The sequence below is a fragment of the Emys orbicularis genome, chromosome 15 (genome assembly GCF_028017835.1).
Source record: "Emys orbicularis isolate rEmyOrb1 chromosome 15, rEmyOrb1.hap1, whole genome shotgun sequence".
Taxonomy (NCBI): domain Eukaryota; kingdom Metazoa; phylum Chordata; order Testudines; family Emydidae; genus Emys; species Emys orbicularis.
This window is the reverse complement of record NC_088697.1, coordinates 10,796,631-10,821,829: the sequence shown is the minus strand read 5'-3', so window position 1 is coordinate 10,821,829 and position 25,199 is coordinate 10,796,631. Positions and strand designations below refer to the sequence as shown.

At 51.1% G+C, this 25,199-nt stretch overlaps 1 protein-coding gene across 1 annotated transcript; it reads left to right on the top strand.

Annotated features, from left to right (window-relative positions):
• Nucleotides 1-17,295: 17,295 nt before the first annotated feature.
• On the top strand, nt 17,296-23,723 carry LOC135889556 (zinc finger protein OZF-like). Its single transcript, XM_065417417.1, has 4 exons — nt 17,296-17,373; nt 17,606-17,732; nt 22,149-22,241; nt 22,594-23,723. The coding sequence occupies exons 1-4, from the start codon at nt 17,296-17,298 to the stop codon at nt 23,721-23,723; spliced, it is 1,428 nt and encodes a 475-aa protein (XP_065273489.1).
• The last annotated feature ends 1,476 nt before the right edge of the window (nt 23,724-25,199 follow it).

The following is a 25,199-nucleotide window of genomic DNA, read 5'->3' as shown; positions in this document are numbered from 1 at the left end:
GGGGGGCTGGGGCACAGCCAGGGAAGAATGGGGGGCAGGGGGAGCGGTAGGGCCAGGGAAGATTGGGGCGGTGGGGTGCGGCCAGGGAAGAGGGGGGGGCCGAAGGGCCAGGGCAGATTGGGGGGGTGGGGCGCGACCGGGGTTCTCTCTAGGTCCATTGTAGCATGTTTGGGGGCAGAGATTCCAGATGCCCCCACTTGGTCTCCTTGGGGCATCTAAGATATCCCTGTATCCACCCCCCACCCGCCCCCAGCAGGTCCATACCCACATCCAGGTGCAGTCATCGGCCCCTGAGATCGCTGTGGGGCACCAGCACCAGATGGGGGATGCGCCCCTTACATCCTGTGGGGGAGAGAACGTCCCTTTTATCTGAGGCAGGTGACTTGGGGGGGGTCTGTGCTAGAACTGGGGGGCCCTTTCAGAGCCCCCCACTGGGATCCTGCCTTTCGGGGGGGCAGAGGTGGGGGTCCCCTTCCCTCTACCCCCGCCAGCCCTCCCCGTCTCCCCAGCCTGCAGGCCCTGACACAGATCAGCAGAGCACAGTTTTACACCGGGGTGAGTGGGGGGGGGGCATGGGGGCAGAATCTGGGGGGCAGACAGGATCTGCTGGCGAGCAGTGGGGGTGTCGGGGGAGCCCAGCTGGGATATCAGGGGAATGCAGGGGGGCAGTGTGGGAGGGGAACAGAGGCCTGTCTGGGGTGGATGGCAAAGTCCAGGAGTGGGGGTTGGAGCTGGGAGGAACAGGGGGGAAGAGAGGTAGGAGTGTCTGGGGGGTGGGGGTGGGGGGCTCAGGCCATGAGGAAGAACATAAGAGCGGCCGTACTGGGTCAGGCCAAAGGTCCATCCAGCCCAGTATCCTGTCCACCGACAGTGGCCAATGCCAGGTGCCCCAGATGGAGTGAACCTAACAGGTAATGATCAAGTGATCTCTCTCCTGCCATCCATCTCCACCCTCTGACAAACAGAGGCTAGGGACACCATTCCTTACCCATCCTGGCTAATAGCCATTAATGGACTTAACCTCCATGAATTTATCCAGTTTTCTTTTAAACCCTGTTACAGTCCTAGCCTTCACAACCTCCTCAGGCAAGGAGTTCCACAGGTTGACTGTGCGCTGTGCGAAGAAGAACTTCCTTTGATTTGTTTTAAACCTGCTGCCCATTAATTTCATTTGGTGGCCCCTAGTTCTTATATTATGGGAACATAATATAGGAGGTGGCAGGGATTAGGGGAGAACGGCGTGCAGGAGGGTAGTGCCAGTGTAACCTTTCTGCCAGGTGGAGCCGGCAGCATCCAGGGCTGAGTTCAATATCTCGCGGTTCCTTGTAAACAATACAACACAGAACCGGCTTGAGCCCCCACCCAGTAACCTGGGGGAATTACACAGCACCCCTAGGTGCCTCTAAGAGGCAGTAGTTCCTCTTTCGCAAGCACAGAGTCTGAGTGTAGAAAAGAAATGTTTAATGAAAGGAGGGAAGTCAGCCGACATTAATTAGGGAAAATGCCACAAGCGGGATTCATAATCATAAAACTGTGAGCAGGACGGCCACCCTAGAGTGCGTGGGGCAGTGTCTTCTGCCTCATGTTCATGAGTCCTACCACCAAAATCTCCTTTACTGTGCCCATCTGAGCACTTGCTCTGGCAGGCACCCCGCCGGCCGCTGTTCCTTGCTGTCTCCCGCCCCCGCCCATCAGTCACTTGGTTTGCTATGGCCTATGTTGCAAATAACACTGTCACACTCATCACATTAGAAACAAAAGTAAATCTGAGCGAAGCGCCTAAATCCCTTTGATAAAATCGGGGCCATATCGGAGCAATGGAGATCAAGTGTCATTCGAATTCATTAGGTCACCTATAAAATTGTAACCAAGTAAAATCACAGTGACAGGAAACATAACAGCACAAAGACTATGAGAATTTTGAAAAAAAATACAAGGAAGCATATTTGAAGATATTGGATTATGTATTAAGTTAAGCCCTCTCCTTCACCTGCCTCATTGACATTTATTACTGTGATTTTTTTCCCTCTTAGTACAACTTTTGAAAAACAAGCAAACAGAACTTGCTGTAATTCAAAAGAACCTACAAGAAACCTGTATAACATGCAAATTTCAATATCATGGTGATCACGGGCAGGCAATACATTTCAAAAAGCACAAAGCGACTTCCTTTTTGTGTGTGCTGTTGTCTTTAACCTGTTGGAGCTTGATGGACTCGGTCAAGAAGGCCCTAAATCTTTGGGTACCTAGGACTTCTACTAGTGGGTGAAGAGCGTTGAAGGATCAGTTGTCTCACTGGAGGATGGTAAGTGGAGTGTGGCGGGGTAGTCACCCCGCTCCTGCCATGAGAGGGCTGTGGCTGGGGCAAGCAGCTCCCTGGCTGAGTGGGATGTCAGGCTCAGCTGGGGCCACGCCCCAATTAAGGCTTAGCTGGTCCTATAAAGGCCAGGGCAGCCAGGAGCCCAGACAGTTCTCTCTCTGTTTTAGAGAGAGAGAGAAGGGCCTGGCTGCCTGGAGCTGAGAGGTACCTCAGGGAAGCAGGGCTGGAGGAAGGCTAAAGGAGCTGGGGAGCCCTGGCCTGGGAAAAACCCCAGGCTGCAGGCCTAGAGTAAGGCCAGCTAGGTACTGGGGTTGCAAAGGGACAGCCCTGGGTAGGCAGAGGCAGCAGGTCCAAACCCCCCTTGCCAGTGATGAGTGGCTGATACTGCAGTCTGCCCCAGGGAGCGGGGGCTTGATAGTGACTGGCAGTGGCCTGGAACTGAGGTGAGGTGGGGATAATTGGTGGGGGTTCCCCAGGGAGGGGAGACCCAGATCTGTGGGGTACTGCTAGGGGCAGCATCCCAGTAATAGGGGTCCTGGGAAGGGCATGGGGCCAGAGGAGAGGCGGATCACTGGCCTGCAGAAGGTGCTCTGGATGAGCTGATTCCCTGAAGCAACCAGTAGGAGGCGCTGCTGGGTGACTCTGCACCTCTACAGGAGACACTCGAGGTAATTGCCTGGTATCACTGGGTTGTTAGCTCTGATAGCTCATACACCTTTGTTACCCAAATGTGTGTGTGTGGGGGGGGGAAATCACCTTTTTCAGCAGTGAGGAAAAGGTCGACAATGTCTCTGTAATGTGGCCATAACACCCAGTGTACACCCCTGACTTCTTCTTGACAAGAATATCAGCTCCTCCTCCTCCTTTTCAAAATGTTTCTCAGGGTTGTCAGCAAACCCAGCCCTCACAGCAGACAGGGCCTTGCTCTTCACGCGGCTGCCTTAAGCAGATCTATTTCTAAACATTTCCCACCTTGGGGCCTGACTGGCTCAGCTATCAGGTGAGTAAACAGGGAGTGGCCTGCCCGGTGGATCGCCCACAATGAAAACTGCCTCTAGGGCATCAAACACAGAGTGTCTGATAACGGCAACCCCCTTACTTCTGGATGTTTCTGGCCAGTGATTGCTCTGCCCTTTGCATGAGGGCAGAGACACGTCTCAGAGCTAGAAGTGAGCTGACAGGCTACAGCAAAGAGGTTGTCAGATTGGGTCCTCACACCTTTGTGGATATCGCAATTGAATCAATCATAACTAATGTAAGAAAGGTGCAAGAGACAATGCTAGGTTTGCAAGTTACATTTTCCAAGGAGCACCCCGTTAGTAAAACGGAGGGTTTATGTCACCTGTGGCTAGCCACAGTGTGTGGTTTTGCTATGGGGGTAACTAACACGCCTTAACCTATCCTACTGCAAAAACATAGGGGAGCCAAGACACTTTAGTTTCACCAAAACGTCAAATTGGTGAGTGCAACAGTCTGCCCTGCCACGTGACCAACGCAAAGGAGGAACAAAATAATTCAGTTTTAAAAATCTGTGTTGATTTGTGTACTGAAAAGTTTACTGGTTTGTACACAGTATGAAGAACATGGCTGAGCTGGGTCATTGCAAAACTATGTATCATACATCAAAGGCTACAACTTTCAAGTATGTAATTAGAAATGTAAACCAGTCCGTAGAAAAATCAGCATCTAGCTATGCAGCAAATGAGGTAATGGAAGAGTACAGCGTGTGTTTCAGTGTTTGCAGGATGTGGGGAATTACTTACAGAAATAAGGCTTTTAAAATAAATTTTCGATGGGGGGGGAAAGGGGGGAGTCCAAAACAGTACGGAATATCATAGAGCCATTTTCGATATATGGATTCTTTGGGAAAGGTAACAGCAAAAATATGAGCATAGGCCCAGATCCACAAAGGAAACCAATAGAAATTAGAATCCTACATACTTTTGTGGATCTCGTCCTAGTGCACCCTAAAGGCTCAGGAACAAAAGGGCAAATAAAAAGAACTAGGGCTGTCAAGCGATTAAAAAAATTAATCATGATTAATTGCATGATCAATTGCGCTGTTAAACAATAATAGAATACCCTATATTTAAATATTTTTGGAGGTTTTCTACTTTTTCAAATATATTAATTTCAGTTACAACACAATAAAGTGTACAGTGCTCACTTTTTTTATTAGAAATATTTGCACTGTAAAAAAACAAAAGAAATAGTATTTTTGAATTCACCTAATACAAGTACTGTAGTGCAATCTCTTTATCATGAAAGTTGAACTTACAAATGTAGAATTATGTTAAAAAAAAACAAAACAAAACCTGCATTCAAAAATAAAACAATGTAAAACTTTAGAGCCTCGAAGTCCAATCAGTCCTACTTCTTGTTCAGCCAATCACTCAGACAAACCATTTTTAAGTTGCACTTTCATGATAAAGAGATTGCACCACAGGACTTGTATGAGGTGAATTCAAAAATACTATTTCTTATCTTTTTTACCATGCAAATACTTGTAATAAAAATAATAATATCAAGGGAGCACTGTCCACGTTGTATTGAGTTATAACAGAAATTGATATATTTCAAAATGTAGAAACGCATCCAAAATATTTATAATACATTTAAATTGGTCTTCTATTATTGTTTAACAGTGCGATTAAAACTGCAATGAATCACAAATATTTTTGTAATCTAGTTCATTTGTTTTGCATTAATCGCTTGCCTTAACTGCGAGTAATTGGCAGACCTAGTTTTGACATCAGCCTTGAAAATCGGTCAGCCTTGAAATCACATGTACCAAACGAATAAACATATATGAACAAAAACTTTGAATGAAATATTGCAAATTACAAAATCACAATAATAACAGGTTTCAGAGTAGCAGCCGTGTTAGTCTGTATCCGCAAGTACTCCCGTTCTTTTTAATAAAAACATAGGAAACATTATACTAGAAACACTGAGCTGTAGTTGCTAAAAGTAGCAAGTATTAATATGTTCAGTGATTATTGGCTATTAACATATCAATTCAATACCACCGTGACATCCATCTGCACAATGTTAACACAGGTAAATGAGGAAATGCTAAGAGTAATAAAAAAATTTTTTAAAAAGCAAATAAAAGGAGCGCCACTCCATTCACAGTGGATTCCCAATGCAGGGACTCAGAAGAGCAGATAAGCCAAATCTGGGCACTGCGAGGAGGCTTTCTGCAGATGTATAGACTCATAGAACATCAGGGTTGGAAGGGACCTCAGAGGTCATCTAGTCCAGCCCCCTGCTCAAAGCAGGACCAATCCCCAACTAAATCATCCCAGCCAGGGCTTTGTCAAGCCGGGCCTCAAAAACCATTAAGGAAGGAGATTCCATCACCTCCCTAGGGAACCCATTCCAGTGCTTCACCACCTTCCTTGTGAAATAATGTTTCCTAATATCCAACCTAAACCTCCCCCACTGCAACTTGAGACCATTGCTCCTTGTTCTGTCATCTGCCACCACTGAGACCAGCCGAGGTCCAGTATAAACGGAGAAACAACTCTTTTAAACACTAACAACATGCATGGGGTGTACGTATGCAGAACATTTCCGGAACCGAGTTTCCTTTTGCAGCTCGATAAGTCACCCTTGACAGCAGGGCCGGCTCTGGCTTTTTTGCCTCCCCAGGCAAAAAAGCCTCCCGCCCCCCCCCACCCCCCCACGGGGAGCGCAGCAGGGGAGGGTGCCGAGCCGGGCCGCGGGCCCGCTCTTCCCGAAGGGCCGGAGCGCCGGGGGGAGGGCGGCGAGCCCGCCGCGGCTCCGCTGGCGGCCGGAGCGCCGGGAGGATGGCGGAGAGCCCGGCCGGGGTTCTGCTCAGCCCGGCCGGGGCTCCGCTCTCCCCGGTGGCCAGCGCGCCGCGGGGAGGGCGGCGAGCCCAGTCGCGGCCCTGCTCTCGGGCCACCCCCCTCCAGGTGCCACCCCAAGCACATGCTTGGTGGGCTGGTGCCTGGAGCTGGCCCTGCTTGACAGGGGAGAGCTGACTTCCCTACCCTGTACCCCTTTCAGGAGACTGATTTCACCTCTGCTTGCCTGCAAAATCTAACATAAAAATACAAAGAACAGGAGCACTGGTGGCACCTTGGAGACTAACAAATTTATCTGAGCATAAACTTTCGTGGGCTACAACCCACTTCTTGCATCCGAAGAAGTGGGTTGTAGCCCACGAAAGCTTATGCTCTAATAAATTTGTTAGTCTCTAAGGTGCCACAAGTACTCCTGTTAGTTTTGCGGATACAGACTAACACGGCTGTTACTCTGAAATGGGTCATTACACAAATTTAATCTATTTCCCCATGTTAAGTATCCTCACCTTCTTGTCAACTGTCTGGAATGGGCCATCTTGATTATCACTACAAAAGTTTTTTTCCCTCCTGCTGATAATTGCTCATCTTAATTGATTAGCCTCTTAGAGTTGGTGGGGCAACTTCCACCTTTGCATGTTCTCTGTATGTGTGTGTATATATATCTCCTTACTATATGTTCCATTCTATGCGTCCGATGAAGTGGGTTTTAGCCCATGAAAGCTTATGCTCAAATAAATTGGTTAGTCTCTAAGGTGCCACAAGTACTCCTGTTCGTTTTGCGGCTACAGACTAACACGGCTGTTACTCTGAAAAATACAAAGGTGTCCCAGTGCACCAGGACTGGAACAACGGCTGAATTTCTCACTGTACCAGATAGTTATAAATCCACTGGAGAATAAACCTTGGGCAGACATGGCAGCAGACAGGATAGAGAGCAGTAGGAACATGCCACAGTCTGCAATTTTAGTTGGGACTGACTTTGCTGGTGCTTTTTCTTGAGCCGGTGGCAAATCTCGAGATGAGGGGATGTACCCCCTGGAAGAAGGGCTCATCCCTTTTGTGGGAACTTCCAGCCCCCTTTCCTGGGGGTTCCCTCTTCCACTGCAAGTGCAGCTCCCTGTTCTTAACCCCCCGGCCCCTGATCCTGCCCCATGGCCCCTCTCCTGCCCCTGCCTCCAGCTGTTTGGCCCTCCTGGAGGGGCAGTTTGGCCCTTGCACAGATTCCCTTTAGATTTCCCCCCTCTAACCTCAGCAGGGAGCAGAGGGTCCCCCCGAGGGAAGGCTGCAGCCAAAGCTCCTGGGCATCCTCCCGTTTGCAGGGGCTGGGGGCTGGGTCCCCCCTTGTCCCAGCCAGCGCAGCAGCCCGGCCCGGGTTTGCAGGAGGCGCAGGAAGGGGCTGGATGCAGCAGCCGGGGGCGGAGGCAGGAAAATCCTGCAGCAGCTCCGGGCGGGGCAATACGAGACGCTGCCCCCCCCATGGGGTCCGTGCTGGGGGGGAGCCCGGCATTAACCCCTCCCTGCCCGGCCGGGGGGGGGGCTTTCCCCAGCTGGGACCAGCCCTGGGCCGGTGTGACCGGAACCCGCAGGTAATTAACAAAGGGCTGGCGGGGGGGGGGGGGGGCAGATCCCCCCCGCCCCTGGGAACCGGCCCCCTGGTTTATTCCCATCCCTGGGGCAGGCTCCGAGCTGCGTTCACACCAGTGACCCCGCTAACCCCCCTCTGCCCCCCCCTCCAGCCAGGGGCTGCCCCAGAGGCGGGGGGGGGGTCAGATGGGGCCAGAGGCCGGGCTCCAGTGAGGTTCCCCTGGGTGTGTCTGGGGGTGGGGGGAAGGGAGGGATGAGCGGGGGGGGACGACAGACCGTGTGAACGGGGGGCGGGACCCGGCTCTGGGCAGGCAGGAGATGGGGGGGGGGGCAGGGGGGTTTCTCTCTGGTTTTGTCACTTCAGTCTCAGAGACTGAATCATTTCCCCTGAATTCTTCCCCCTTTTCTCCAACTATCAAATATGGGGATCAAATCCATGTAGATCCCCCCCCCCAACACACACACACACACACACACACACACACACCCTTTTCTCTCCAGTGATTGTCCATGTCTCTATTCTCCTCAGGCTTTGCCCCGGTTTCTAATTCTCACACGCTAGATTAAAATCTCCTCGGCCTGGGGAAATTTTCCCACCCGTTTTATCTGCGGCCAATTGCCCTTGTTCAGGTGGGAAATTGTCGCCCTGAGTCATTCCCCCAAACTGAAAGAGGGGTTAGTGGGTGCAGCTGAGGGGAGCCTGGAGATGCGGCTGGCTCTGGGGTGGGACGGGGCAGCCGGTCGGACTCTGCCAGTAACAGGGCCTGGGAGGGACACAGGAGGGGAAGGGAGAAGCGACTGTTCTCAGTGGAGTGACCAGGCCCAGCAGCTGCCCCCCCATCTCCCCAGTGCAGCACCCCACAGCCACCAGCTGCCTGTCCCCTGCCCCTCCCATCCTGCTGCCCCCTCCCCACGGCCAGGGAGCCTTCCTGCTCCAGCCCCCCTCCCTGGCCTTCTTAAAACACCTTCACAAAGGGCTCCCTGCTGCCCAGGGGGATGGTGGGGAACTGTTACTGTCTGTGTATTACACAAACTAAAAACTACTTCCCCGTGAAAAAATAACGAGGAGGCCTTGTGGCACCTTAGACACTAAGGCCTGGTCTACACTAGGAGCTTATATCGAATTTAGCGCCGTTACATCGAATTAACCCTGCACCCGTCCACACCAGGAAGCTACTTAGTTCGAAATAGAGCTCTTTTAAATTCGACTTCTGTAATCCTCGAAAACGAGAGGAGTAGCGCTAAATTCGAAATGGCAATATCGAATTAGGCTAGGTGTGGATGGAAATCGACGGTAATAGCTCCGGGAGCTATCCCACAGTGCACCACTCTGTTGACGCTCTGGACAGCACTTCGAGCTCGGATGCTCTGACCAGCCACACAGGAAAAGCCCCGGGAAAATTTGAATTCCTTTTCCTGTCTGGCCAGTTTGAATCTCATTTTCTGTTTGGACAGCGTGGAGAGCTCAGCAGCACTGGCAACGATGCAGAGCTCTCCAGCAGAGTTGGCCGTGCAATCTAATAGAAAGAGGGCCCCAGCATGGACTGATCGGGAAGTCTTGGATCTCATCGCTGTGTGGGGCAATGAGTCCGTGCTTTCCGAGCTGCGCTCCAAAAGAAGGAATGCAAAGATCTACGAGAAGATCTCTAAAGCCATGGCAGAGAGAGGATACAGCCGGGATGCAACGCAGTGCCGCGTGAAAATCAAGGAGCTGAGACAAGGCTACCAAAAAACCAAAGAGGCAAACCGACGCTCCGGATCCCAGCCCCACACATCACGTTTCTACGAGGCACTGCATTCCATCCTAGGTGCGGCCGCCACAACTACCCCACCAGTGACCGTGGACTCCGAGGATGGGATATTGTCCACGGCCGGTTCCTCCTCGGAAATGTTAGGTGACGGGGAAGATGAGGAAGGAGATGAGGAGGACGAGGCAGTCGACAGCGCTTGCACCGCTGATTTCAACGACAGCCAGGAGCTCTTCATCACCCTTACCGAGATCCCCTACCAACCGTCCACAGCCCTTACCCCGGACACCGAATCAGGGGAAGGATCAAGCAGTGAGTGCTTTAAACATCTAAACATTTCATTTTAACATAAGTGGAATATTTATATTGTTAAGAATGGGCTTTTCAGTCACTCATTTAAACATAGAAACTTTTATTTATAACAAAACAGGAATATTAACTATATTAGTAATTTGTTGTTCATGATTTAGTTGGCTTAGTGAACTATTTACTCCTAACTATGTATAGAAAATCAAGTACTGTCCGGATATTCATGATTAGTCCACCACAGGACGCTCCACTCTGTAGTCCGTTATGCTGAACTTAAATGAAAAGGCGGTCAATGTGCCCGGGAATGGACAGACAGTCCTCCTGGGATAGCTCGGCATAGCTCTCCTGCAGGTACCGCTCCAGCATGCGCACGAGGTTCAACGGCAGGGCGATCTTGTTTGGTCCCCCGTGGTAACACACGTTCCCACGCCATGAGTCCATCAGGTAGTCGGGGATCAGTGCGCGGCACAGCATGGCGGCATACGGCCCAGGCCTCTGCATGCTTTCACGCAGCATCCTTCCCCTCTCGGTCTCCGAGATCCTCATGAGTGTTATGTCACACATGACGCCCTGCTTTAAATTAGGGAGGGGAATGTTAGTATTGGGACTGCTTTACAGCCACGCGGTGGAGGCCTCACAGGGGCAGCATACAGGGATCTTTCCCGGGGACAGCCGCGAGGTGGTGGGACAGGGGCAGAGCTCATGCTTCCCTGATTGCTGCCAGCAGAGAGTGGCCTTGCATTCAGTGCGAAAGGAGCCCAGTGCTACTATTACATGCTTAAGCTGCCACAAGTCTACGGCTTACCATGTTTTCCTGCAGCAGAAGTAGAGGTGTCCTGCAACGCTTCTCTGATCGCAACTGCAGGACCCCAGACACATAGGGCGAGGGCCGAAAATTCGACCTTGTCCTGAGTGCGCATGTGAAAGGTGCAGTGCATGGTGTTGTTCACAGAGAAAGACTATGCTCTTTGTTAGCAACTTCATTTATCTGTCTCAGGAATTTACTCCCTTTTTCCCATTCCCACAGACACATCTGCGACTGTCTCCCAACCCAGCCTGGCATCACACTCCCAGAGGCTAGCGCAGATTAGAAGAAGGAAGAGAAAAACTCGTGAAGACATGTTTTATGAACTTATGGAGTGCTCACGAGAGCAGGCAGCCCAGACGACACAGTGGAGGGAGAACTTGTCACAAATGCACAGAGCAGTCATGGAACGGGAGGAGAGGTGGCGCCAGGAGGACCAGCAGGCTACTCAAACCCTGCTTGGACTAATGAGGGAGCAAACGGAGACGCTCCGGCGCCTTGTGGATGTTCTGCAAGACCGGAGGCAGGAGGACAGAGCACTGCTGCTGTCTATCTCTAACCGCCCTCCCCCGCCACCAAGTCCCACACCCCCCTCACCAAAAGTACAAAGAAGGAGGGGCGGCAAGGTCCGTTAAAACTGTCAGTCGGCCACTGCACACTGCTGCAGCAATGGAAGGCTCTCGTTCCAAAGTTTGAAAAGTCCTTTCCTACCCATCTCACACTAGCCCATGTCCAAGTTTCCTCCCCCCCCCTTTTCATGTGCGGTTCATAATAAAACATCTGTTTCTGTTAAGTACTGTTTCCGAGAGTGTCTTTTGGAGGGGATTCTGTCTGAAGGGGGGGAAGGGGTTTGTTACTTGGACAGGACAGTCACCTGTAGCAGGCTACAGAGGCGGGGGCAGGTCCAGCATCAGGACACATACACAGCACAGTCACCAGTTACCCTGGTCAGTCTGGGAGGCGGTTTTCTTGTTCTGGGGTGCGAGGGGGTTGATCTGTGACTTTGTGTCGGGGGAGGGCAGTTAGAGATCCTATGCCGCGGTCCTTATCCTGGATCACAGAGCCACGCAGCAGGGGATCTGTTACCCTCCGCCCCCTGCCAGAAAGTCACTTGGCCGACACATACATCCAGTCCCGCCCAGGACTGCTGGCAGGCTGCGTTGAAACAACCAATCCAGCACTGCGGAGCCTGTCATTCCCGGACTTTAGAAGCATCATTTGCATCAAAACACTAAGCCCGCCCCCCGCCACAGTCTGCGTCCCCGGTTTAAAACATTCCCGCGAAAACAGTAAAAAAGAGAACCTTGTTCATTAACAGAACAGAACAGATTTTATTTGTTGGGAAGGTGGGGAAGGGGGTATGTAACTTGGAAGGATAGTCAACAGTAACTGGGTAAAGAAACGGGGGCAGGTTCAGCATCTGTGTCCACAAAGTAAAAAGTCACTGGAGACCCTGTTCAGTCAGGAACCTGGCTTTCAAAGCCTCCCTGATGCACAGCGCGTCCCGCTGTGATCTTCTAATCGCCCTGCTGTCTGGCTGGACGTAATCAGAAGCCAGGCTATTTGCCTCAAGCTCCCACCCCGCCATAAAGGTCTCCCCCTTGCTCTCACACAAATTGTGGAGCACACAGCAAGCAGCTATCACAATCGGGATATTGGTCTCGCTGAGATCACAGCGAGTGAGTAGGCTTCTCCATCTCCCCTTGAGACGGCCAAAAGCACACTCCACCACCATTCTGCACTTGCTGAGCCGGTAGTTGAATAGTTCTTTCCCTGAGTCCAGTGCGCCAGTGTAGGGCTTCATGAGCCAGGGCATTAGCGGGTATGCAGGGTCCCCGAGGATGACTGTTGGCATCTCCACATCCCCAACAGTTACTTTGTGGTCCGGGAAGTAAAGACCTTCCTGCAGCCGTCTACACAGACCAGAGTTCCTGAACACCCTAGCGTCATGAACCTTGCCAGGCCATCCAACGTAGATATTGGTAAAACGTCCCCGATGGTCCACCAGTGCTTGCAGCACCATGGAAAAGTAGCCCTTCCGGTTGATGTACTGGCTAGCCTGGTGGTCCGGTGCCAGGATAGGGATGTGAGTCCCATCTATAGCCCCACCGCAGTTTGGGAATCCCATCTCGGCAAAGCCATCTCTGATGAGCTCCACGTTTCCCAGGGTCACTACCTTAGATAGCAGTAGCTTGACGATTGCCCTGGCTACTTGCATAACAGCAACCCCCACGGTAGACTTGCCCACGCCAAACTGGTTAGCGATGGACCGGTAGCTGTCTGGCGTTGCGAGCTTCCAGAGGGCTATGGCCACTCGCTTCTGGACAGTCAGGGCTGCCCGCATCCGGGTGTCCTTTCGCTTCAGGGAAGGGGACAGCAACTCACACAGTTCGAGGAAAGTCCCCTTCCGCATGCGAAAGTTGCGCAGCCACTGGGATTCATCCCAGACCTGCAGCACTATGCGGTCCCACCATTCCGTGCTGGTTTCACGGGCCCAGAATCGCCGTTCAACAGTATCAACAAGACCCAGTGACAGCGAGATGTCCTGGGCGCTGGGTCTCATGTTCTCAGAGAGGTTGGAGCTAGTGTCCGACTTCATGCCGTCACGGTAGTGCCGTAGCCTCCTCTCATGATTGATCTGCAGCTGCCTCTGGTACAGGTGGAGGAGACGCTGCAAGGCGTTGAGAACTGCCACAACTGCAGCGATGGTCGCAGCGGGATCCATGCTCGCACTGCTGTGGCGTCCGCGCTGTCACTGATCAGAAAAGCGCGCGAACTGATTTCCCGCCGGCGCTTTGAGGGAGGGAGGGAGGGAGGGCTTGAGTGACGGACGGATGACGACAGGCGCCCAAAAGCACCCTCGACACATTTTTTTACCCAGAAGGCATTTGGGGCTCGACCCAGAATTCCAATGGGCAGGGGGGACTGCGGGAACTGTGGGATAGCTGCCCACAGTGCACCGCTTCCAATGTCGACGCTTGCCCCGTTAGTGTGGACTCACAAAGTCTCACAAAGTCGAATTACTGTCCTTAGTGTGGACACACACGTTCGACTTAGTAATATCGATTCCACATAGTCGAATTAACTAAAATCGAAGTACTCTCGTAGTGTAGACAAGGCCTAACATTTATTTGGGCATAAGCTTTTGTGGGTTAGAACCCACTTCATCAGATGCATCTGATGCATCAGATGAAGTGGGTTCTAACCCACGAAAGCATATGCTCCAATAAATTTGTAAGTCTCTAAGGTGCCACAAGGACTCCTCGTTATTTTTGCTGATACAGACTAACTCGGCTACCACTCTGAAACCTATTTCCCCGTGCTAATTTCCCCCCTACTGTTACTCACCTTCTTGTCAACTGTTGGAAATGGGCCATCCTGATTATCACAACAAAAGTTTTTTTCTCTCCTGCTGATAATAGCCTACCTTAATTGATTAGTCCCGTTAGAGTTGGTATGGCAACCTCCATTTTTTCATGTTCTCTGTGTATATATATCTTCCTACTGTATTTTCCTCTGCATGCATCCGGAGAATTGGGCTGTAGCTCATGAAAGCTTATGCTCAAATAAATGTGTTAGTCTCTAAGGTGCCACAAGTACTCCTCATTCTTTTTACGGATACAGACTAACACAGCTACCACTCTGAAACCTGTACAATCCAATCCAATCCTTTCGAACGTTCCCCTCTAATTATTGACCATCCCTCAGATCTTGGGGTTTTGATCTTATATTATCAAATATTTAGGTTTTGACCCATTTTTCTCCCCGGTTCTCAAGAACTGATCTAAAGTGCCCCGAGAGGCCAGGTGGGTGAGGTGACAGCGTTTACTGGACCGATGTCCGTTGTTGAAAGAGACAAGCTTTCGAGCTCCACAGAGCTTTTCTTCTGGTCTGGGGAAGATCCTCAGACTAGAACAGATTGTCAAGCATAAGAAATTAACCCATGTTGCCAGAAACTGTTCAAATGGAAGTGGGCAGCCTTATCTTACCTACACACCTAATTCACACTCATCGGTGATCCAGTCCAAACCCCGTGGTGCTAGTCCTGCTTATCTTTTACCAAGTCAAATCTACATCGAGCGACAGTGTCCTGAGATGCGCTGGAAGCTAGATCAGATGATCTGGTGGTCCTTTCTGGCCTCAGTCTCTCTGACCAGGACTCTTTGATTATGAGCAGAAATATCCCCAAAACCTCTGAGGGAATGGTCTCCATGAGGGGTTGCTTCCCCCAGCGCTGAGATGCAGCCACCTCTGGGGTGGGTCAGTGACCATTATTTGCCTGGAAATGTCTTAAATATTTCGGCTCCTCCGTGCCCAGCATCCTCTTGTTCAAGAAGCATCCCCCAGAGCTCCCCGCTGCCGGTGTGGATGGCCGGCAGGTGCTGGTGGCAACTTTCTTTCTATTTATCCAATCGCGATAGGAAATCACCACAGGTTTTGTTTCTCTCCCCTCAATCTAAGATGCAGGAACTTCATCATCTGAAGGGAAAACTGTTGCCCTGAGTTCTTATCCCCAGGCCTACTGATGGGGGGGGGGGGTGTCAATTTCCCAGGGGCCCGGGCGATTTAACAGGGCCTGGGGGCCCCCAGCGCCGGCAATGCAGCGGGGCTAAGGGAGGCTTCCTGCCCACACTCACTCCGCACCGCTCCCGGAAGCAGCCAGCACCTTCCTGCGGCCCCTGGGAAGGGGGTCTCCGCACGCTGCCCCTGCCCCGAGCGCCAACTCCACAGCTCCCATTGGCTGGGAACTGCAGCCAATGGGAGCTGCGGGAGCGGTGCCTGCCGGCAGCAGTGTGTGGAGACCCCCTGGGCCCCCCCGCCTAGGAGCCGCTGCCAGAGGGGTGTGCCGGTCGCTTTTGGGAGCGAGGTAAGCGCCGACCCTCTCCTGCACCCCAACCCCCTGCCCCAGCCCAGACCACTCACCCACTCCTGCTGGGGGGGTTGCAGCCCGGGGGGGCACCGTGGGTGCTTGGGGGAGCACAGGTGCTCGGGGGGAGTTGGTGGGGCTGGGGCAGGGTCCCTACTCGGCTCCTGGGAAGCCGCGACCTCCAGCGCCTAACTCCACGTGCTGCCTCTGCTCCACCCCCAGCCCTGGTTCTGCAGCTCTCCAAACTGGAGAACTGGTCTGAAGTCAATAGGATGAAATTCAATAAGGACAAATGCAAAGTACTTCACTTAGGAAGGAACAATCAGTTGCACACATACAAAATGGGAAATGACTGCCTAGGAAGGAGCACTGCGGAAAGGGATCTGGGGGTCATAGTGGATCACAAGATAAATATGATTGAACAGTGTAACGCTGCTGCAAAAAAAGCAAACATCATTCTGGGATGTATTAACACGGGTATTGTAAGCAAGACACAAGAAGTCATTCTTCTGCTCTACTCCACACTGATTAGGCCTCAACTGGAGCAGTGTGTCCAGTTCTGGGCGCCACATTTCAGGAAAGATGTGGACAAATTGGAGAAAGTCCAAAGAAGAGCAACAAAAATGATTAAAGGTCTAGAAAACATGACCTATGAGGGAAGATTGAAAAAATTGCATGTGTTTAGTCTGGAGAAGAGAAGATTGAGAGGGGACATGATCACAGTTTTCAAGGTTGTTACAAGGAGTAGGGAGAAAAATTGTTCTTCTTAACCTCTGAGAATAGGACCAGAAGCAATGGGCTTAAATTGCAGCAAGGGAGGTTTAGGTTGGACATTAGGAAAAACTTCCTGTCAGGGTGGTTAAGCACCAGAATAAATTGCCCAGGGAGGTTGTGGAGTCTCCATCATTGGGGATTTTTAAGAGCAGGCTGGACAAACACCTCTCAGGGATGGTCTAGATAATACTTAGTCCTGCCTTGAGTGCAGGGGACTGGACTAGATGTCCTCTCGAGGTCCCTTCCAGTTCTGTGATTCTATGATTGGCTGGGAACCGCGGCCAATGGGAGCTGCCGAGGCGGTGCTTGCGGGCGGAGACAGCATTTGGAGCTAGGAGCTGAGGGAGGGGCGTTCCTGTCGCCCTTCTGGGGAGCCCCCCCCCCCAGGTAAGCACCGCCCCAGTCCCCAGCCCTGAGCCCCTCACCCACAGATATCTAGTTACTCTTACCCCCCTCTTATTACCGGTCTTGTGTTTGGGACTTTTCTGTTGTTTCAGTGGCAGAGCCTGGAATGTCTTTCTGCAGGGAAAGTGTTGGGAGTGGGGTGGGCAAAGAGCCGGGATGTGAAGCTAACTAAAGCCCCTTCTAACATCTCCCCAGATGCTCCTCTCGCCTTGACGGGCTGCAGAATAACACCCACATTTTGTTCCCGACCATCCGGTTCTCCTGTGGGACGGGGAAGGGCAAGGGTTGCACTGGCACCGGTTCAGGTAGGGACTGTTGGGGAGTTGCTGGTGGGAAGGGAACAGTTAATACATAGGAGGTGGGAGGAGGCAGAAAAATATGCCGTGGTGCAGAAAGAGGGTGTGACAAACCTGCTGGGACTTGTGTCACCTGGTTCCTAGAGTCTAGGAAGAGACTCTTAGGGTTTGGGGTTGGAAATTCCTTCATTTTTGGAACACGAAACAAACCCCCCTGGACAGTGTTGGGAAAACCTTCCTGACCCCTAGCGCTGGAGCCGGAACGGATCAACCAGCGGCTGCTGTGAGATAAGAAGGGGGCACCCACCAGTAGGGCTTAGGGGAGATGCTCTATCCCCTTGCATCCAGCTGCTGGGAATGAGGAGGGAGTTGGGCTTATTACCTGGGGGCCTGGAGCCTGCTGGAGGCTCCATCTCCTGTATCAGCCTCTGGCTAGTAAGTGAGTGATGAGTGTGAGGACCCCTGTCCCCTCTCTCTGCTGGGAGGGGTGAAGGTCTCTCTCTTTCTCCCCTCACCCTGATGCCTCCTGGATGCTCTGAGCAGGTTGGGGGTGGGACTCTGACTGGGAGCCTCCCAGAGCTTCCATGTGATTGGCTTCTCTCCCCCACGAATAGTGGGGCTGTGAGTGGGGCAGCAGGTACTGAGTGTGGGACTCTTGCTCTTTCAGGGGCCGGTGACCTTCGAGGAGGTGGCTGTGTATTTCACCAGGGAAGAGGGGGCTCTGCTGGACCCCGCTCAGAGAGCTCTCTACAGAGCCGTCATGCAGGAGAACTATGAGACTGTGACCTCGCTGGGTAAGGATTCCTGTCCCCTCCGTTCTTGGAAGGGGAAGTGACGAAATAAGGTTCACGTCACCCCCACAATGCCACCTCTCCTCTGCCCAGTTTCAGCATCACCCCGACATGCCAGTGACACGCACCCTAACACTCAGCCCTCCCCCGTTACAGAATGCTCCAGGAACAGGGCCCAGGAGCAGAACAGGGCAACATCTAACAACTTCTCTTTGCTAAGGCAGAACTGGGGTTTAGGTCTGGCCTCGTGACTGGAAGCTGCCTATACCTGTTCTGAGCTTCCTCCACACAAACCAGCTCAGACGTGCAAAATGTTACCACCCATTTCCCCTCTCCCTGAGGATTCCTTCGGGGTCATTGTCTTCATTTACCCCTCATGAAGCCCTGGAGACCATTAACACGTACGCCACCGGAGTGCTGACAGTCCCCATGGCAAGAACTCCCCCTTGTGCACCTTCACTGGCACCACCTAGAAAACTCAGCCCTGAAATGGGGCAGACTTGGGCCCACAGAGGTCACATACACCTCTCTGCATACCACGGTCACAGCTCTGCCAGGCTGCTCCAACTGCTCCCTCCACCATCCGATTACAGCTACAGCTGGCCCAGAGCACACAGCTGCAGGGCATGCGGATAAATGCTGGTGTTCCCGTCTGTGAACGCAACACAAACAATGGGACGTTCTTAGTCCTTCCTCATATCTATTATAGATTTTTTTTAAGGCCAGAAGGGGATATTAGAGCATCGCCTCTGATCTCCTGTATCACACAAACCATAGAATTTCATCCAGTCACTGCTGTACTGAGCTGAATACCTTGTGTTGGACTAAATCATCTTCCGGAAAGGCATCCAGTCTGGACTTGAAGACTTCAAGTGATGGAGAATCCTCCACTTCCCTTGGTAGCTCTTAACCTCTGCACCACCCTGAAAGACATATTCGCAGCGGCTATTGCCGGCTCCAGGGTTTGTGGGCGGGGGCAGAGTTAAGGTTACAATGCAGGGGTGGAGTGTACTTTACCTCTTCATTTTCTGTTTTTTCAGAGGTTTAACTTTACCCACCATCTATATGCTGGAAGGGCATGAGGCCACACTGGGCAACTGTAGATAATTAATGTAGTTCATGAACATTTGATTTCCTTGATTTTTTTTAATGGACCTTTTTTTGCCGCTATAACTGCGTCTACACTAGAGATTTTGCTGGCATAGCTCTTTCGAGTTAGGGGTGTGGTTTTTTTTTTTTTTTTCACATCCCTTACCCACAGAGCTAAGTCTAAGTGTAGACCAGGCAAAAGTCTGCATTTGGATTTAAGTACTCTAAAATAGTGCTCTTAACCCAGGCATGTTGATATCAGAGGGCAAAACTTCCAAAAGGAACTCCTTCAAAATGCAATAAAAATACGCAACATACATTGTCCGAAAGCTGTATCTCAGGAGCCCCTTGATCAATTAAACTCAGATTTCAACCAGTAGCCCAGCTCGGCATGCCAATAAAGAGTAGCAAATTTCAAGACAATATGAGTAAGTGTGAGTAAGTCACCGCAGTTAGAATGATCATGCCAAACCAAGCTAATTTCCTTCTTTGAGAAGGTTACGGCCGCAATGTTCCCTCTCGTTTTTCCCATCCATGTGCGGAATGAATTTTGTTATGGGCACCAGTATGGAGGTGATGTGTGGCGGGGGTGGGGCTGAGGGGTTCGGCGTGTGGGAGGGGGCTCAGGGATGGGGCAGAGGGTTTGGCTGTGGGGGGGTGAGGGCTCCGGCTGGGGGTGCGGGCTCTGGGGTAGGGCCAGGGATGAGGGGTTTGGGGTGCAGGAAGGGGCTCAGGGCTGGGGCGGGGGTGGTTTAGGCTCTGAGGTGGGGCTGGGAAGGAGGGTTTCAGGGTGCGGGAGGGGGCTCAGGGATGGGGCAGAGGGTTTGGATGTGGGGGGGTGCGGGCTCTGGGGTGGGGCCGGGGTTGCAGGCTCCCCCCAACCCTCTTTCCCCGCACCAGCACCTGGTGTGCCTCTCCCCACTGCAGTAGCTCTGGGGTTGGGGGGAGACCATAAAGATAAAACAATACAGAAATGAGGATTTCACAACCACAACTATTGAGAAGTGAGTTCTTGCCAGACAGGATGCTAGCGAACTAAGTTTTCTTTAACCATCTTACGATCTGTTTCTTTATCTAGTGATAGTGGGGGCCATTAGGACGGGGGTCTCCTTCTTAGCAGCCTGATATTCCATTGTTTTAATGTCATTTAGATGGAATGTGAGGATGTGACTTCCTGCTTCTCAGCCAATGGCAGCTGCTCGGCTGCTCTTTTAATCTGGCTGCAGACGAAGGCCTGATCCTTACAAGGCTGGGGCCGGGGGAGAGGTGCCTCTCCCCGGCTGCAGTCCTGAGCTCCTGCACGGCTCTTGATAGCTTGCTGCACGGCCGCGCAGCTTGGAGGGAACTTAGATTACTGGCCTAGTGGATGGGGGGAAGCAGTGGAGTTGTCATAGCTTGATTTTAGGGATAGTGATACAGCCCCACATGACATTTACATAAGGAAATGGGGTAGATGAAACTGCTATATGATGAGTGCACAACTGTTTGGAAGACAGTAATCAGAGAGTAATTATCAATCGTTCGCTCTCATATTGGGAGGCTGTCTCTTAATTGGTCCCAGAGGGGTCAGTCCTGGGTCCAGTACGATTCAATATTTTAATTAATTACATGGACAATGGAGTGGAGAGGATGCCTAAGGGTACGTCTTCACTACCCGCCGTATCGGCGGGTAGCAATCGATTTATCCGGGATCGATATATCACGTCTCGTTAAGATGCGATATATCAATCCCCGAACACGCTTACCGTCGACTCCGGAACTCCACCAGAGCGAGCGGCGGTAGCGCAGTCGACGGGGGAGCCACGGCCGTCGATCCCGCGCCATCTGGACCCCAGGTAATTCGATCCAAGATACTTCGACTTCAGCTACGCTATTTGCGTAGCTGAAGTTGCGTATCTTGGATCGATTTCCCCCCCCCCCCCCCCCAGTGTAGACCAGCCCTATGAAATATGTGGATGACACCAAGCTGGGAAGGATTGCCGGCACTTGGGAGAACACTATTAGGATTTAAAATCACTTTGACAAATTGCTCTGAAATCAACAAGATGAAATTCAATAAAGGTAAGTGCAAAGTACTCCACTTCGGAAGGAAAAAAATCAAATACACCACTACCAAATGGAGAACGTCGGTCTAGGTGGCAGTACTGCCAAAAAAGATCGGAGGCTATAGCGGATCACAAAGTGAATACGAGTCAACACTGTGACGCAGGTGCAAATAAAGCTCCGATCATTGTTTGGTGTATTACCAGGAGTGTCAGATGTAAGACACGGGTGATAATTGTCCTGCTCTATTTGGTACTGATGCGGTCTCAGCTGGAGTACTGTGTCTAATTCTGAGCATTACACTTTAGATGTGGAAAAATTAGAGTGAGTCCTGAAGAAAGCAACAAAAAAACAAGAAATTTAGAAAACTTCACCTAAGAGGAAAGTTTTTTAAAAAAACTGGACTGTTTTAGTCTTGAGAAAAGAAGGCTGAGAGGGGGGCCTGATAAAAATGTTATGGTCTGCTATAAAAAGGATGGTGCTGAATAATTCTGCCTGTCCACCAGGGTAGAACAAGAAATGACGAACTTAATCTGCAGCAAGGGAGATTTAGGTTAGATATTCGGAAAAGCTTTCTAACGATAAGGGGAGTTAATTACTGAAATAGGTTACCGAGGGAGATTGCGGAAATCTCAATCGTTGTAGGTTTTTAAGAACAGGTTGGACAAACACCTGTCAGGGATGGTCTAAGGTTACTTTGTCCTGCCACAGGACATCTTTCCAAGGTGCCTTCCAGTGCTACCTTTCTACGATTCTATATCCTTCTCCACACACTGGGCAATTTTCATATTCCCTACCGTTACACCTGACTCTCTATAGTCCATAATTCCTCAAAGTGGGCTTTATTCACATCTAATACCCCTGAGATCCTGCATTCAGTGATATCCCTTCTCCCTCCTCTTCCTTACTGCACTGAACACCTCTAGCCCATTCTCACCGGTCCCAGCTTCCTTAGGACTTTTCCCACTATCATTGGGTCTCATTCTGTCAGTAAGAAGCAGTTTCAGGGGGACTTCCCCTCTGGCCGGAGTCTTCACTTTCTGGGCCATGGAGTTACCTACCCTATGTTTTAGGAGCCCCTTTGATGAGGAGTGTCTGGCTGTGTGTGTTCCCAGCAGAGATGGAGATAGGCAATTCACTCATAAGCAGAGGGACCTGCACCTTTGAGCATACGGGGAGCTGGCCCTGGGACTTTATTGCTTTAAAATGAGCTGGGGTTAAAATAATGGAACATTTTTTTGTGACAAATGTCCCATGAATTCCCCTGATCTCCCGTCTCATGAGCAGGGTTTCCAGCCTCCGATTCTGACGCGGTTTCCGAGCTGGAGCAAGGGGAGGAGCCGTGGGTCCTGGATCTCCAGGAAAGAGAGATCCTGAGAGGTAAGGACTCATTAAACCAACTCAAAGACTGGCAGTGCCTGAAGGAAACAAGTGGCTTTGCCTACCAAGACCTTGTCAGCTCTGCATGTTCAGTATTGTCCCCAGCAGGTGTCAGGTCAGATATCGCTCAGGGCTTCCTACCCATCCCGACCCCTGGCAGGAGCTCCTTCCCTTCCCTCTGAGTGTTTTCATGCAACGTAGAGGCAGACTCAATTCCCTCCTCTCTCCCCACATAGGGAAGAGTTTTGGGGAATTTGGTTTCTGATCATTTCCCCCCCATCTCTCCAACACTTTTGGTTTGCTCTCCGCGTTTCCATTCCTGTTTCTGAGGTTTCTCTCTCTATCCCATCAGGTGGCGGGATGGTGAGTGAAAACATGGAGCCAATGTCTCAGCAGGAAGAGGCTGAGGGAGTGGAAGCACATAGGGGATTATCACAAAGATCTAAAAAGAATGCGTCCATGTGTCGTGAGCAGGGAAAAGCCTGTGAGAGTCAGCGCAGGCCATGGACGCAGCAGGGCAACCAGTCAGGGGAGAAAGCTGGTGAATCTATTAATTGTGAAGGAATGCACAAGGACCTCAAGGAATCCACAGCCCAGCAGAGAACCCTCATGGGAGATAGAAACAACACATTTACTGAGCGTGGGGAAAACTTCAGTAACCGCTCAGTCCTTATTACCCATGAGAGAATCCTCGCGAAAGAGAGACTCTATGAATGTGGTGAGTGCGGGAAAACCTTCACTCGGAGCTCACACCTTATTAGACATCAGAGAAACCATACGGGAGAGAAGCCCTATGAGTGCTGTGAGTGTGGGAAAAGCTTCAGTCAGAGTTCAGACCTTATCAGACACCAGCGAAGTCACGTGGGAGAGAGACCGTACGAATGCTGTGACTGCGGGAAAAACTTTATTTACCGCTCAGACCTTATTAGACACCAGAGAATCCACACCGGACTCAGACCCTACGAATGTGGTGAGTGTGGGAAAAACTTCAGCGACCGCTCAGACCTTCTTACGCACCAGAGAATCCACACAGGAGAGAGACCCTATGAGTGCTGTGAGTGCGGGAAAACCTTCACTCGGCGTTCACACCTTGTAAGGCATCAGAGAAGCCACACAGGGGAGAAACCCTATGGATGCTGTGAGTGCGGGAAAAGCTTTGCTGACAGCTCAGCCCTTATTAATCATCAGAGAATCCACACGGGAGAGAGACCCTATGAATGCAGTGAGTGCGGGAAAACCTTCATTGACAGCTCAGCCTTTAGTAAACATCAGAGGATCCACAAAAAAGAGAGACCCTATGAGTGCTGTGAGTGTGGGAAAAACTTCAACGTGAGCTCAGCCCTGGTTAGACATCAGAGGATCCACACAGGAGAGAGACCCTATAGATGCTCCGAGTGTGGGAAAAGCTTCCATCAGAGGTCACACCTCATTTATCATCAGAGAATCTGCAAGGGAGATCAACAACATACAGATCTTGTCTAGGCATGAAAAAGGATTTTTTTTTCTGTAGGTCTTTTGCTACATAGTGACCTGTAAGAGTATTTACACCATTTTCTTTGCTGTGTTCCCTCAGCTTACTCACGTGAATTGCCAGCTTTTGCCTTTGCAATTCACCCTTCTTTGGAGTCTCTCCCATGGTCCTTATTATCAACTCCCTTGTCCTATGAGTATGTGTCCTTCCTACCAGATATTTCCATCAGCCCCATGTTGGGGAGATAGGGGTTATGACAGGTTCCCCTGGGTGCAACCTGGGGAACTGGGGTACTGGTGAGCCCTCTGTCTTACCAACCTGGGCTCCCTTTCACACTATGATGCTGTGACAAGCTGCAAACCTCTCCAGGTCTTGCACTTACACAGCCATCCACAGGCTGGGACACACCCAACGGAGTTACATGAATGCACTTCTAGCCACTCATGAACCAACAATAGAGAAGCTTCAGCCAATTTCTCTAGCTCCCCAGACTAGGACCCCAGGTCTGTACCGTCTTGCCCTGGTCAGAAGGCTGGCCAGTGTGAGTTTATAACCCAGTCTCACCCTCCCTCAGTGTGGAGAGGACATAGATTCATAGACTCTAGGACTGGAAGGGACCTCGAGAGATCATCGAGTCCAGTCCCCTGCCCTCATGGCAGGACCAAATACTGTCTAGACCATCCCTGATAAACATTTATCTAACCTGCTCTTAAATATCTCCAGAGATGGAGATTGCACAACCTCCCTAGGCAATTTATTCCAGTGTTTAAATTAAATTAATGGAGATATCCTATCTCCTAGAACTGGAAGGGACCTTGAAAGGTCATCGAGTCCAGCCCCCTGCCTTCACTAGCAGGACCAAGTACTGATTTTGCCCCAGATCCCTAAGTGGCCCCCTCAAGGATTGAACTCACAACCCTGGGTTTAGCAGGCTAATGCTCAAACCTCTGAGCTATCCCTCCCACCCTGACAGTTAGGAACTTTTTCCTAATGTCCAACCTAAACCTCCCTTGCTGCAGTTTAAGCCCATTGCTTCTTGTTCTATCCTTAGAGGCTAAGGTGAACAAGTTTTCTCCCTCCTCCTTATGACACCCTTTTAGATACCTGAAAACTGCTATCATGTCCCCTCTCAGTCTTCTCTTTTCCAAACTAAACCCAATTCTTTCAGCCTTCCTTCATAGGTCATGTTCTCAAGACCTTTAGTCATTCTTGTTGCTCTTCTCTGGACGTTCTCCAATTTCTCCACATCTTTCTTGAAATGCAGTGCCCAGAACTGGACACAATACTCCAGCTGAGGCCTAACCAGAGCAGAGTAGAGCGGAAGAATGACTTCTCGTGTCTTGCTCACAACACACCTGTTAATGCATCCCAGAATCATGTTTGCTTTTTTTGCAACAGCATCACACTGTTGACTCATATTTAGCTTGTGGTCCACTATAACCCCTAGATCCCTTTCTGCCGTACTCCTTCCTAGACAGTCTCTTCCC

What these genes read in the sequence shown, in the direction of transcription:
- LOC135889556 (XM_065417417.1), top strand. Translation starts at nt 17,296, where the DNA reads ATGAGGAGGGAGTTGGGCTTATTACCTGGGGGCCTGGAGCCTGCTGGA. An exon ending in TGAGACTGTGACCTCGCTGG is followed by an intron (nt 17,733 to 22,148) that starts GTAAGGATTCCT and finishes TCTCATGAGCAG; the next exon opens with GGTTTCCAGCCTCCGATTCT. An exon ending in GGAAAGAGAGATCCTGAGAG is followed by an intron (nt 22,242 to 22,593) that starts GTAAGGACTCAT and finishes CTATCCCATCAG; the next exon opens with GTGGCGGGATGGTGAGTGAA.